The sequence below is a fragment of the Calypte anna genome, chromosome 3 (assembly GCF_003957555.1).
Source record: "Calypte anna isolate BGI_N300 chromosome 3, bCalAnn1_v1.p, whole genome shotgun sequence".
NCBI lineage: Eukaryota > Metazoa > Chordata > Aves > Apodiformes > Trochilidae > Calypte > Calypte anna.
Genome location: NC_044246.1, coordinates 80,505,055 through 80,519,651, shown reverse-complemented (window position 1 = coordinate 80,519,651; position 14,597 = coordinate 80,505,055). Strand labels below are relative to the sequence as shown.

General features: G+C 36.0%; 1 protein-coding gene across 1 annotated transcript in view; it reads right to left on the bottom strand.

The window, feature by feature from the left end:
- The window catches only part of DOP1A (DOP1 leucine zipper like protein A), a 60,692-nt gene that overhangs the window by 16,092 nt on the left and 30,003 nt on the right, over window positions 1-14,597 (bottom strand). The window contains exons 15-23 of the mRNA XM_030447101.1: window positions 11,574-11,848; window positions 10,764-10,916; window positions 8,563-8,663; window positions 7,056-7,315; window positions 4,361-6,368; window positions 4,145-4,256; window positions 2,921-3,100; window positions 601-720; window positions 116-250 (exon numbers count right to left, since the gene is read on the bottom strand). Of these exons, the coding sequence (XP_030302961.1) occupies window positions 116-250; window positions 601-720; window positions 2,921-3,100; window positions 4,145-4,256; window positions 4,361-6,368; window positions 7,056-7,315; window positions 8,563-8,663; window positions 10,764-10,916; window positions 11,574-11,848 (3,344 nt within the window). The remainder of the gene's footprint in view (window positions 1-115; window positions 251-600; window positions 721-2,920; window positions 3,101-4,144; window positions 4,257-4,360; window positions 6,369-7,055; window positions 7,316-8,562; window positions 8,664-10,763; window positions 10,917-11,573; window positions 11,849-14,597) is intronic.

Genomic DNA, 14,597 nt, shown 5'->3' with positions numbered 1-14,597 from the left:
AAAATTTTCATGCTATACTGCTCAGCTTTGCAAATGAAGTATCCATGTTACCAGTTTTCTAAGCTTCAGTAAGAAGACTTACAATGAAATAATAGCATCTCTAAAGTTTTCATACCTTGTCCTTTGCTATGGCTGGAGGCTGCTTCAAGACTTCTTTCACTGTTTGTATAACAGTCTCTGTTCTCATAACACTGATAGAGCGAACAAGCTCAACCAGCAGAAGTTGTTCTTCACCTGCTGTAGGAATAACCTAAAAGAATCAAATGTATGTCACAGATTGTCATCACAGACGATGCCTATAACAAAATTAAGGCAGCTGGCCTCATAGGATTGAAATCTTGGTAACTAAGATTTCCCTTAGAGACTTGGAATTGCTTATTATTTTCCTGAATAATTCAATAGTATCCCATTCTAAAACAAATTGGTATCCCCCTAATTCCTGCTAATTAGGAATATAATATTGAGTATTTCTCCAAATAATTCTCCGTATTTCACACTATGTATTTTTCATTGGAACGTTTGAATTTTCTCTTTATTGCCTCTAAAGCACTTAAAGCTAAATCACCACTATTTGAAGTGATCACTGTACCATAAACATACCTTTGTCCTAGAAGCATTTTGCCTCCTTTCATTCCAGACAAATGCTATAGCAGCCATGAAGTGAACACCATGATTCATCGAAATTGGGCCCAGAAGTTCGAGAATCTGCTGCCTCAAATTCTGAAATGTGGAATCAGAACACACTTAGATAAGCATCTCAGCATTATGTTCAAAACAGCTACCTATAAAGTCATATTTAGATGGTAACTATCACTAACTTCTATAAAAAATGGAAGGATGTAATCAGAGGGTTCATAAAGTTCTATTCTACGTCTGGTACTCTTCAGTCATCTGAGTCTTGATGAAGACAAGGGAAGACAAAATACAGTTGTTAAACTTCCAAATGGTAATGTAGCAGGAAGTAACTGATGGAAAGGTAGAGAACTAAAAGTCATCTGACAAAATCAAAAAGCATCCTGAAAAAAAAAATGAGCTGAAATAAAGGCTTGATCTTTACATGCAAAGGTAGGTATAAACAACTTCAGTGATTCAGGATGAGAAACTATTGAGACAGCAGTGGCACAGAGGAAAAGCCTTGGTATTATCGTGGATGACAACAAACTCACCATAACGACTTTGCAAGGAAGGGAAAAAGGGATTCATAAGTAACAACACTTAAAGACATTAGATATTTCCCTTGAAAGAAGTCATCACATACCATGTTCAATTTTGGACACCTTACTTCAAGAAATGTACCACAGACTGACAGAACTTGAGCTATAAAAAGAAACATCAGGGCTATAGGATATGACCTACAAGAAGGGACAGAAATGGGCTTGAGTATTAGTCAAGAGAAAAACATGTAATTGGAGATCTAATAGTTATCAAATGTGTAAAAGGTAATTAGGAAGAAGAAAGGAAGATGATGTTCATGTCTGCCACAAATAGTGATGGACTTGCTTAAAAGCAAGTGAGATAAAGATTAAAAAGGAGGGGTGCTGGGTAAATCCTAAAAGAAAGAACACACCACTCTGGGAGACTGAAATATTCACAGCTGGAAACTCTTAATAACACAGCTTTTAAGCATGTCTGAAGTTATTAAGGAACACTTGGTTCAGGAAATGTATTTCCTGAGCTGTGTTCTTGACCTATTTTCTATGACAAGAAGATTCCAGACAAAATTGCACTTCCTACCTATTTTCTGAAAGCCATTTTTACCTTGGTCAGAGATATTTCAGTAAGAATAAGTTTGCAGGAAACTGGTGTACACTGTCCCACTAAATACACTTTATGCACTTGTCAAAAGCGCGGTTTCCAAAGCAACGTAGTTGTAGTGACGCTTAAAAAGCTTTTTTATACTTTAGACACATTTCTGTAAAGTTAAAACCACACAAAACTGTGGAACTTTATTTTTCTTCCACCAGCTCCAGGGAAGCTACAAAATAATTTCCCAAAACAATGTGGTGAAAAAGTAAAATAACCTGTCCTGATACTACACCAAACAAAGTCAACTCAAACTGGACATTTTCATATAGCAGACAAAAGCATTTCAAAAGCATTTTCATATGCTTTTCTGTATGCAGATTTGGGCAAATTAAGCTGTGATGTGCAAAAGATTTGATGTTTGATCAGAGTACAAGAGCTTGTTTTTTCACAGAAGCAGCATAATATTATAGGCCATCAACAAGTACACCCCTTCATCATTTTAATGAGTTGGAAATCCTATTGGCAGCACAACATGACCAAGGATGTTGTCTGTGCAAAGACATGGGGTGTCAGAGAAGTAATTAATAAGGTTTAAAAGGATGTAACATGGCATTATAAAAACCAGCATCTGGTAGAATTCAAATTATTTGAGGATATCTTTTTTTAAAGCATTTTAAATTTCAAACACAATTTGTTTTTTAATAATGTTAATTATAAGAAGTTTGAAGTGCTTCTAATAAGAGGGCTAGACAGCATTCTCAGTATAAGTCCTATTTGACCCCTTCTTAGGTTCTCTTCTTTACTATTACTAGCTCACTATCTGCTATGACATTTCCCTGTGCATGGTGACATCGCTGTATGGGAACTGAATGAATAAAGGAACCAGTTCATGTCAGAATACAAGATGTTTTAATACAAGATGTCTTTTTTTTAATGTGAATATTTTCTATCTTTTGGGGCATCAAAGGGTGGCTTAATTTTTTTTCAAAATCTGTTTACTTATTCTGTAGAAAGCAATGAGATGTTGACTTGAACTGATACACTCAAATGGCAAAGCAGATTCAATACCCATTAGTAAAAGCCTTGCTTGTGGGCACATTAAACACAGTTTACAGTTAAGGGAATGGAACTGGATTTAGACACATTTAAATGATATTATCCTGGACATTCTGACCTTTGTTGACCCAAGATTAATAGTGGTAACAGATGCAGCAGCAGCAGTCATTTTCTCTGAAGAATCTGCAAGGTGAAGGATGCTCCACAGCAAAGTCACAGAAGACATGATCATGTGCAAGATCGACAGGATCCCATTACGTGCTTCAATCAAGTGCTTCTGATCTACATTAACCAAAAGCTGGTGCATTTGAAGGGGAAAGAGGAGGAAGAGCATTAAAAATTCACATAAATAGCAAAAGTAAAATAGTGTTAATTGGACTTAACAGACACGGAAGCTTTCAACCTTAACTTTTTCTCAAAATAGTTTTTCAAATTATTATGATAGTATGTGTAGGTTTTCAGTCTATTAAGTATAATGCTTAAAGAATCTTTTGACTCTGTTGTACAGTGTATTCTGAACATGAGGCCTCATGTCTACAGCAATCAATGTTGTATCATCTGCCTATACTTTTCAAAAAAAATTCAGAATTTTAAGTGTAACTAATAGTGTAGAAAAAATCATTTGCTTGCACAGACAATAAACTATCCCACAACTTCTAAATGAATGGAAGGCAAAGGTATATAAGATAAAGAAAAAAAAAAGACTTTAGAGAGAGAGGGACAAAAAATTTCAAATTTGGCCCAAATTCTAACAGAGACTATGCTCAGAATATCAGATCTAAAAATATTGCTTGACTAAAAAGACAACTTGTGAATATGCAGATGGAGCAGACAGAGAATGTTTTGACATAATGCAAGATGAACACAGTCTAGTCAGAAAGGCAGGATAGGTAAAAGTCTGTGAAGTTCCACCAAAAGAAGCCAGCTATAGGAAGAGAGATTTTAGAGGTATAAAAGCAAAAAAATTCTTACTTTATTAATTTCAGGGCAACAAACTACCCCCCCCCCACCCAAAAAAAAAAAAAAAAAACACCCCCCCCCCACCAAACAAACAGAAAAAACCCCAACAAAAACAAACAGACAAAAAGACCACAAAAAAACAAACACCCCAAAGCCCAAAAAATCCAGCCCGAACCAAACCTAGGAGTGTTATGTTAAAATTATAATTAGAAGAAAATTGTTTTTCTGTTTAAAGTTTGTATATCAATAGAAAATGTACTTATAGCTAAGAAAACATATTTGGTATTGTTCCCTCTCAGATCTTAATTTCTGGTAATATAATGAAAGTCCTTAATTTGATATGTACTGCACAGGAACCTCTCAGACACACAGATGAGTTTACCTGATGGTATTGCGTAGATGGATCCAGTAGGCAGTAATGAATTATTGTTGTGATCCCTTCTAATAAAGTAAGAACCATATCTGGGGGAGTGACAGATGCCATCCAGAGAGGTCTAAAATAAGAAATTTGATTCTTTACGACCCGATTAGCCCATTTTAAAGTAATTCAACATAATAAAATCTGCTTAAAAGATTATATGCCTGTCCATACACGTACCTATTATCAGATAATCCTGTTTCATATTTATACTGCTGAATTAAATTATCCAAGTTCCTGCAGAGCTGAAGAGTCACTGAAACAACCACCCTCTGAAGAACTTTTCCCATGTAAGGCAACGTAGAAGTGATAAGGCCAATCCACTGGGGATGCATTTTACAGGCACAGTGCTGGTGTAAAGCTCGTATCACTGCGCAGAGAAACATGCCTTGGCAGGTTATGGGCTGGGAATGTAAATACTGAAGAGAAGTCATTGGCTGCTGGGGACCAATGTGCTCCAAATCTGTTATGACAAAGTCAAAGCCCGTTTCGTTTTCCTCGGGCACAGTCATTACTCTGTGCTCCAGCACAATCAGCCGCTGAAGTACTTTGAGAAGCTGTGACTGCAGAGTACTGCCATTGTCAAATTCATCTTCAGAAAAATTGATAAGGCTGTCTTCAGAGAAACCTTCTTCTACAGCCACTATATTTTTTCCAGCCATCTTTTCACTGTGCCATTTCTGCGCGCTGAAGATAGAAGACAGCAGACAATGCAGGATCACTTTCTGAACTTTGCACTTGGACAACATGTCCGAAATAAAACTAGGAAAGCCCTTTGCAGAGCTTTCTATCACTTTTGCCAACTCAGCAAAGAGAAGTGTCAGAATTTCTATACTCATCATTTGCATATTACGGTTTCCTATTAGGTCTTGTGAGGTTACTTTAACGTGAGTTGGATAGTGGCTCCGCATATAGTACAAACACAAGGAGATGAGAACTTCTATGTACATAGAACTCCGAAAGTTATGGTTGGAATCAACTGGGATGTGGCTGTAGAAATCCTTGCCCATAACAGATATTCTGTGCCTGGCCAGAAGATTCTGGAGCAAGGAAAGCTGTGGAGTGTATGCATTGTTGACACTGGTGGTGGAGATAGCGCTTACGAAAGCTGAAGGATTTGTTTTCAGAATTGCTTTAATTGCAGAAAATGCATACAATGTCCTTGAAGAGTCATACAGCTGGAGATAAAGCAGCACGTGCTGGTACAATGGATGGATATTAAAGTTGGGAGATTTTCGCGTTCCTGGGGACCCCACATCACTTTCTATTTCTGAAATTTCTCCTTCTCCACAACTGTACCAGTTTTCTAAATCAAGACCATCGCTGAAGAAGACGTTTGTTTGTTTAAGCTTTTCTGTTTGTGCTTTCTTCTTTTCTTCATCTTTCTTTTTGGCTATTTTCACCTTAGGTTTTGCACCTGGTTGCTTACCAGCCTCTTTAACAATTGTTTCTTTTTCTGGCATTTTTTCTGGTTGCTTTCCTTTAAAGCTGAACTGAATACTACTATGGCTTCGCTTTCTGGACTTTGATTCAGTGGAAGCTAGAGTGAGATCAGAGAGGGATAGGTGGCTTTCTGCAATACAAGGTGAGGAGTTATTTCTTGCAATTTCATCTTGTAAGCTCTCAAGCCCAGTCTCGGTTGAGGCTGACAGCAATTGGGAGCTGTCATTACTAAGCAGACTGCTCTGGCTGCTTTGAATATTTTGATCTTCAACTTTTGTCCCCTCTACAGAGTTATCCAAAGGAATGAATTTGCATGAAGTATCCTCAGAGTGTAGAATGTGTTTAACTGGTTCAGCCTCTTCTCCAAGACCGCTTACAACTTTGCATATAAGATCTGTAACCACTTGTTGCACAATTTCATCAGGTGAGTCTTCCCTTAGAGTCTGAGAGCTATCTTGAGCACTCAGGCTTTCAGTTTCCACTTCATAACTGATGTTATCTCCAGTAGATGACTGAGAACAGCCAGAGTCAGAACTCTGCAGTATTTCAACTTGATGGTCAGGAAGGTCAAAATCAGATGCAACCATTGGTATCGTCTCACTGCTGGTACTCAACAAGGAAAGCCTGTCACTCAGAGGGTTGACAGTCAGGCTGAAGTTCTCCATCTCATCCATGGCCAGTGGTTTTTCATTGCAGTCTTTAGGTATAACAAGTTGTCCCTGGCTTACTGGCACATGGGAAAATGCTTTAAAAGAAAAATTTTAAAAAATTATATATATATATATATATATGTACTACTTTGTTCTTCAGAATAATAATTTAGAATTTAAATTTTGAATTTAAACTGTTATTGGGACTTCAAATTATAAAGGCATAAATAGTAAATAGTGTCTTTCTGCTTCACAGCAGAAAATAAATAATATTAATATGCAAACAACACATTCACATAACCGAAGCAAGATTACTTAGCAGCAGACCTTAGCAGAATAACCTAATTATCCTGTGAGAACTTACGCAGTCTTATCAGCTGGTGTTTTCATAAAAAATATAATTATCAGTATGTCAGATTACTGAATACATGCAAACACCTTCAAATCATATTGTTAATGTTTTCAGCCAGAGTGGTCATAATTTATAAAAGCATTTCAAGTACTTGTTTGAGCTTCAAGACATATTGCTGAGGTTCAGTAAGACAAAGTGCTTTGCATTAAAATACCTGCATATCATCTTAATTTGAGAGCAATCAAAATTAAATGATACTTGGAATACCCAAACTTGAAGTAGAAAACATGCACAAATGCACATATAAGCAGCAGCTATTCTAGCACATTTTCTTGTGATTTACCCTTAAAAAAATCTCTACCATGTTTGTTATTGGCCTGCAAATAACAAGAAATTAAATAAGGAACTTCCTACAGTCTTGAGAACGTACCATCAGCACAGTTAAACTTCTGCATGAAGTGCTTTTCATTTTCTTCTTCAGGGTGATAGGGAGATTTAGTCCAGTAACATTCAGCCTGTACTCGCTGAACAGAAACTCGCTGAGTTTTTGGATGGAGAAGCAGTAGCAGCAAAGGTTCAAGAACCCTTGCAATATCATGTCTTTGCAGCACTTGATTTAACCAGGCTTGTCCCACTGACCATGTAGAACCATCCAAGCTATTAAGGCTGTCCAGCATGATAAACAAAGATCTAGAACATAAAGAAGGATGAACCTAGCACATATTATGCATTACTTACAGAATAATCTAATTTTCATCTAATATATGGTAAATTTCAACCTGTCAGTACATACACCATGTCTCTTCCATATAAGAGAGTATTTTCTTTGGAATACAAACTTTGCAACCTGAAGTTTTACATCTTAGTCTAGCCCAATGAAGAAATGTCCAGGAAGAGCTAGTAAAAATAGTCAATTAAGATGGTTGCTCTAATACTAGCAGCTGCTACTAGCATAACAAGCTTTGGCTACCTACTAAGTACTGCTGTACAAAAAAATTAAACTTTAAAAGTCAGTTCACACAGATGCATGGAAAAGAGAAGATAAAATTCAAAGAACTTATCTTCAAGAACTGAGAGAAGAAATATATTTGACAATTCAGCACTACATGTGATGTTTATTTTCTTCTTTTATTAGTTTTGGCCTTTAGAATCCTTTCCAGAAGTGGAGAAAAAAAAACTCTAGACTTATTGGATTCTGAATATTCTACCAACAGTTTTGTGTCCTCTGGTAGTACATGTTTATAAGCTCTTAACTCTATGTGCAGAATTTATCACAGCCTCTTTTGACTAGATACTGTCAGTCATTGCGGAACAAACCCTTTTATTCTGCTTCCTACAGCTAAGTAAGCATTAGGAAATTTAATTAAGCACTTTCCTACATGTGTGCTAGCTGAGAAAGACAAATTATTTCAGGGTCTGGCACATTCATATTTTTCTAAGAAGGTAGTGTGATACCAGAATGCAAAACCAAAATCCTCTGCTGCTTATCATATATGACATCTTATACAAAACACACAGATTAGACAGAGGAACTTTCACATATGAATGTTTACTTCCAATTTTTGTCTTCAGTTTTCTTGGCTTTACTGTTACTTTCCATTTCCATATAATTCAATTCAGGGTTGACTTCTATGTCCTGCTTTGATTTTTACCAAATCACGTCCAGAACTCAGATACTATGTTCAATATACACAAATATTTTAACTGCAGTGATAGTGAATCGTGTGACCACTCCTGTCCCACTCTTTACAGATTTACAGCTTACATCATCGTGATTGTGAAAATAATTTTGTCTAACATGAATTAATTCTTATCCTCCTTCCTTGCTCTCACAGTTACACTGTAGTGCTCCAATTTCTAAACACTCTGCCAGAATAATGTGGGTAAATTTTCTGAAGCAAAACTATTTCAACTGAATCACACTTGCAGCCACCAACCTGTCAAAGGTCCGGCCAAAGGAAGGAGATTTGTTAATATGAAGATCACGGGTGAGATGCCACAGCACTGCAAACTTTGCATGAGCTTCCATTCTTACTTTCTGTGGACCAAATTATAAGTTAGATCTGTCAGAACAAAACTGCCTCTGATGAGAACTGGGAATAAAAAAAAGATGTATACAGCAGCTTAAAAGATACAAGGAAATCATTAAAATTAACCTTTTTTTTTTTTATGAATTCTAATTGATAACATTAAAAACAGCAATATGCAACAATAGGTCCTTGGGAACAGTTTACTATCAAGAAAGGATTCTCCTGCATCTTGATCCTGGCTGCCCTAGTTTCAAAGTTTAGCTTGAAAAACTTTCAAATACTTAATGTGACAGCTTGAATAATTTTACTCTTGTAAGTTGCACAACTCTGTTTTTAGTGAGTTTATACATATCAATGCACTAGAAGAGATCATGAATAGAGCAGTAGAAAGGTTATCTTGAATAAAACATCAAAATTAGTTTTAAATACAATCAGGGCTTAAACTAGATTACTAGATGATAAGCAGAGCCAAAAGGATGAAGATTTTCACTTGTCTGTTCTTAAAACATATGCTCATAGAGAATGAACAGCGGGTATATTTACCTCTAATCAAAATGAGAACAACCTAAAAAAAGGTAACTCCACTGTATTCCACACTTAATTTACAACATAAGGCTTAGGAAGCTTTGCAACAATCAATATCTGCCACAAATATCAACATTTAAAATAGAAGCTATAAAAACTGAAAACTGCAGAAAGAAGGCAGATCACATCAGAAGTAAAATTAAGAAAGAAAAAAAAACAACAAAAAACCAGATGGGAAACAGCAGCATTCTGGAAGGTAAAGCAAGCATCACAGGTATTTAGGAAAAAAATTGCTTCTCACAGGGAAAAAGACCCCAAAACACTGCTGCAAAATACACACAATAACACAAAATAATTCAATAACATCTGCTGAATAAAGAGTGAAAACCAATTCTCAAACACATAAAGATGACTCCATGTAAGCCCCTGCAATCCGTGCTGGGAAGATATAAGAAATTACTGTTTTCACGGAAAGGTTGGCAGAGATGAGCAAGTGCCACATCCAGAGTCACAGCACTTCACCGACCACACTAAGAAGTGAAAGTATAAATCACCAGCAGTTTTATCACTATGTCAAGCTGTGAAGTCCTGCCATTCAGAAATATATATAGCTAAGTTCTAAGGACTCAGAAATAAAATAAAAATATTAATTACAAGCTCCTCTTTTGTCTTGTACTTGCAATACCACTTACAAAGAGAGACAAAATCAGACAGTCTATTAAAATTGTAAGAAAGACAAAAAAAAATCAAGTTTACTGCTGCCTGAAAGAGAAAGGGAACTAAGGCTGAAGTAGCAAGTTAATGATATCAAATGCAGCAAACTGAATTTCTGTGTCTCACAGAAAGGGAAAGGAATTGAAAACAGGTCTCAAACTGTAAAAAGGTGGTGACACAAAGAGAAAGGAAGGACACCTCAGCTGCGACAAAGTGACAAAAGAGTAGGCAGAAGGATAGAAAGATAAGGGGGGCCCCACATATCTGCCTTAACAAATAATTAATCCAACCCTATGCCAAGAAAAGAGAAGACATGGCAATGATAACATGCTTATGGTTCCTTCTCCAAGTTCTGTGAAGGACAAGATACAGAAAGTCTAGATGCTATTATGAGGACAAATCATTTGACAAGATGCAATAATTAGATGAAAGAAGGAGCACACCAGAGGACTGAACTACAGTTGTTGAGGACACAGCAAAAGAAAGCATGCTTAAATTTGATGGAGTTGTACAAGGAAAGAAGAAGGGTTAGGACAACTGGAATGGAATCTACAAAATCTATATTCAATTAGAACTACTACAAACACTTTCCACAGGTTTGTGAAAACACCAGGACACCATGAAAACAAGGCTCAACTACTACACATAAGGTTAAAGTTTCTTGTGAGTGGCAGTGTGAGAGGATGGACAAATGTCATGTTCTACATGCAAGTAAAAGATAAGAGAATATTTAATGTTTGAACCAATGTTCGGCAACATTATTTCAATACTGAAATTATGTCCTCCTCTGAGACAGAAGTCCTTTTTCTAAATATATTTCTATAGTTATATACTTAACTCATCTTTTAGTAAATATATAAACAACTTGCCTTGTCTCTGTGAGTCAGTTGCTGGCTAATAACATCTTCACAAATACTAGAAGATGGCACAAGGTTGTGCAACTGGTAGAAGAGCTCCACACTTTTCTGATGATGCTGAGGAGTTCCATCACCCAACTGGTCCCAAAGAGTTAAAGCTATAAGCTTTGCACATGAAAATAAAAGTTTCAAGAGACACAAGTGAATGAGTATCATAGCCTTGTTTTGCTCTGAGCTCTATGCAAGGATGGGAGACACCACATCTGATGACATCACATGACCAACAGTCAATCCATAAAACTGTTCTTTTTTGTTTGTATGAACATAAGGAACTGTTTGAAACACGGCCATAAATTACAACATAAATAATTCTTTTTAGGAGTGAGAAGTCACAGTTATCTCCAGATATTATTTACACTGGAATATAGTTAACTATGTAATATACTCTGCTGATGATTATCTTTTGTAAATGATTTGTTCCATAAACTACACAAACGCAGAGACTGTGGTTTAACAGAGTCCTACATTATGTATATCTCAGTTTTGTACCTTTTCTAATTATTTATGTTATTCAATTAGGTTTTATTTATATTCTAAAAATACTTGTTCAAACAAAGAGTTTCAACCAAGCAGCATTAAGACAGGCAGAGTGGCAAAATTGTGTTTGCATTTGAAGTCTAACAAAGGTTACAACTGTTACCAAAATACCCAGCAAAAAAATTTGGTTTACCATACCAAGGATGGCAAAGTAGCCAAGACTTAAGTCTTCACCAGCCAGGAAAAGAAATCTAAAGAAAACACCAATGAGAGACTGCATTGTACCTTGAAGAAGTCTGTTTTTTCAGCCATGTATCTCAGATTGCCTTGAGTAAGAGGAGGCCTGATGACCACAGCAACTCTTCCCTGGTTAGGGCTCAGAGGCTGAGCAGTTTCCACACTGTTCAAGTTTTCTCCAGTGACGAGAGCAACAGATTGAGTCAATCCAACCAAGTCCATCACAAGGGAAATAGAAACACCCTGAACACTGAAATCGCTTGCTTGCTTGCAAGCATTCATTAAAGTCTGTAGCCACAGGGGAGGCTGTACTTGTTCACAGTCTGAAATAAAAACCACAGATGATACATGCATTTAACAATTTTAAATGTTAATTGATTTTCCTCTTGTAGCCCATAACCATATGCACAATTGTCCTTTATCTTTCATATTTCAACCCAGCTATTGTATGGGCTTAGAAAAAGGTGGAAATGCATCCACATGACTTCATGTTTTAGATAAAACTGGACTTCTAGTAGTTTGCACATTCTTTCATCCAACCCAAACCATTCTATGATTTATTGGTTCATTTCTTTACTGCTTCAGGAAATGCTTGATCAGCAATCAAGTCTTAATTGCAGCTTGTGGTCTAGAATCATTCTGTAGTATTTTATAGATACTAATAATATCACACGTATTATAGGTTATACACATATATAATACACATACAGAATCATTCCAATATTTATATACATATATATAAAAACTAAGTTAAAACTCACAGAAAATATAGAGGTTGTGCTGGCAACACTTAGGAAATAAAAGTATTTTTAGTATATTTAGGAAATAAAAGTTTTTCTGGGTGTCTAACTCAATCCTATTAAATCATACTCTGCTTTCACTGTAGATGGCTGTTTCGTCCTTCTTACTGTGCCCTCACTTAATAACATACTGATAAAGCAAGTGTCTTTCTCAGAAGTTCACAATCAACTCTGCAAATGAAAATGCACTCTTTTTATTTTAGATGTAGCAAAGTAATTTTTCTTAAAATTTCAAAAGGATTCACTTGCTGATATTCCTAAAATAGGCAAATGCTTCTAGAACCTGACACTCACAATGAAGCATTATTTAACAGGCACAATACAGAACCTATTAAGAATTAAGAATTCCAATTTCTCATCTATATGCACAACAGTTAACTTTGAAATGTAAATTGGAGCCTAAATATACCTAGGAAGTCCACACAGTATTTTAGAGTTTACAGATATAAACATTATTCTGACTGTGACTCAGTTCCCTTTTTAATTTTTTTTCAGTTAAAAATAGTACATATTTATCATACAGCAACATTTAAACACAATTATGTTCTATCAATTTGAGATTAATTTGTCTCCTGCAAATAAACAGACTGATGACTCTCACCATGGATTAAAGGCAAGTGGGTCACATCACTAGCTAATCCAACCCATCAAAAACACATTCCAATTTTGGGAAGCTTTTGATAAAATCAGCCTTTCCTGCAGTAAAAAAGCCATATCAATAGATGAAGAAAAGACTGGTGTGCAAACTATGGTAGCTACCTTCTCACCTTCTCCATTCTCTGTTCCACCAGCACTCTGTTGCAGTAAGCAGGACTCTCAGGACAGGTGTGCAACCCCATTCCCATCACTATTCCCACCCACCCTTCCCATTTTACACCTATTTACATCCAAAATGAAACCCTGCCCATTTCTTTCAGCCACCTATAATTCTTGTTTTTTCCTCAAAGTCACACTGCTTAACAGACTGCAAATGCAATAACACAAGTGGGAAGGTTCAGATGAGTGAATGAACAATGAAAATCCAAGAGCTTTAAAGTGAAAAGGATTCCTAGAATCGCTGCCTTTCACACCTGGCACACAGTTCTCAGCCTCCATAGGCTTCCTGCTCCAGAGTTATCCAGGCAGCAATAATCAAAAGCGTTATATCCACAGAAAAGTAATAAGCAAACAGCTGATTTTTAAAATATTCCTAGTCTTCTGCCTCAAGACTATTTTGTACACTGCTAGTGTTTGGTATAAACAAATAAAATCACTGTTTTTAGGGTCATGTTATAGAAACACAAATATCCTGTGCCAGATTTTTACAAAAGGTAGTAATACCTTCACTTTGCAATACCTTCAATTAATAAACAGCTGTAACCAAATTGCTCTCAACTAACAGAAATATTTATGTGTCTAGATCTCATGAAATTAGATCTGGTCTGCTTCTGGCTATATAATGAAGACATATAAAACAAATCTGAAAAGACTGCAGGAATAGAAGAAGCAGTCACGTTAATTATTGTATTGGTTTCCAAAAGCCAAAAAACTGCTCATAGCAGTTGAGGCTTAGCCTTCAATAGATTTTGAAAGTTGTGAATATGAACAAAAAGCTGCAACCATGGAGTTTCCTAGAAAATATAAAATCACAGCAAACTACCGGGACAGTAGCCAAAATAAATGTAAATATTTATTGCATGGTCCAAATGTAGCCATCGTGACATTTTAAGGCAGCAGCTCTCAAGCTAAAGATCAGATGTGGAACCAAAATCTGAACTGTAAATTGAAGACTTTACAAACTATAAAAAAGCTTGTCTATCTAAAATACTACATTTTACAGCAATCCAGGACTGGGAATATTTTAATCACATTTCTCTATCTGCATCTGAATTCACACTTCACACACCCCATAATTTTTATTTTTTTTTCTAATTCAACTGAAGCTGCAAGAATTGTTTGCAAGAACTGCTTCTTTAGCAGCAGCAAAATAAAATTAATCTAGTATGACTTTTATTGATCAGAAGCTTATAATTTCCATGTATTGAGCAAAGTAATCAATGTGCACATCAATCCAAAATTGTTAAAATGAAGCTAAGAACTTAGGTCAGCTGTGGCTATTACAAAATACATCAAAAAACCCCCACCATAGTGGATCTACACAGTACGGAAGCACAGCTGAAAATTCTAGATTCTGCTCTCCAGCATAATTTATAATTCCCATCCCAATACGAATTAGTGTCAAATCCCATGCCAGCAATATTCTTAAAATCTATGAAAAATTAGCTTAGATGCC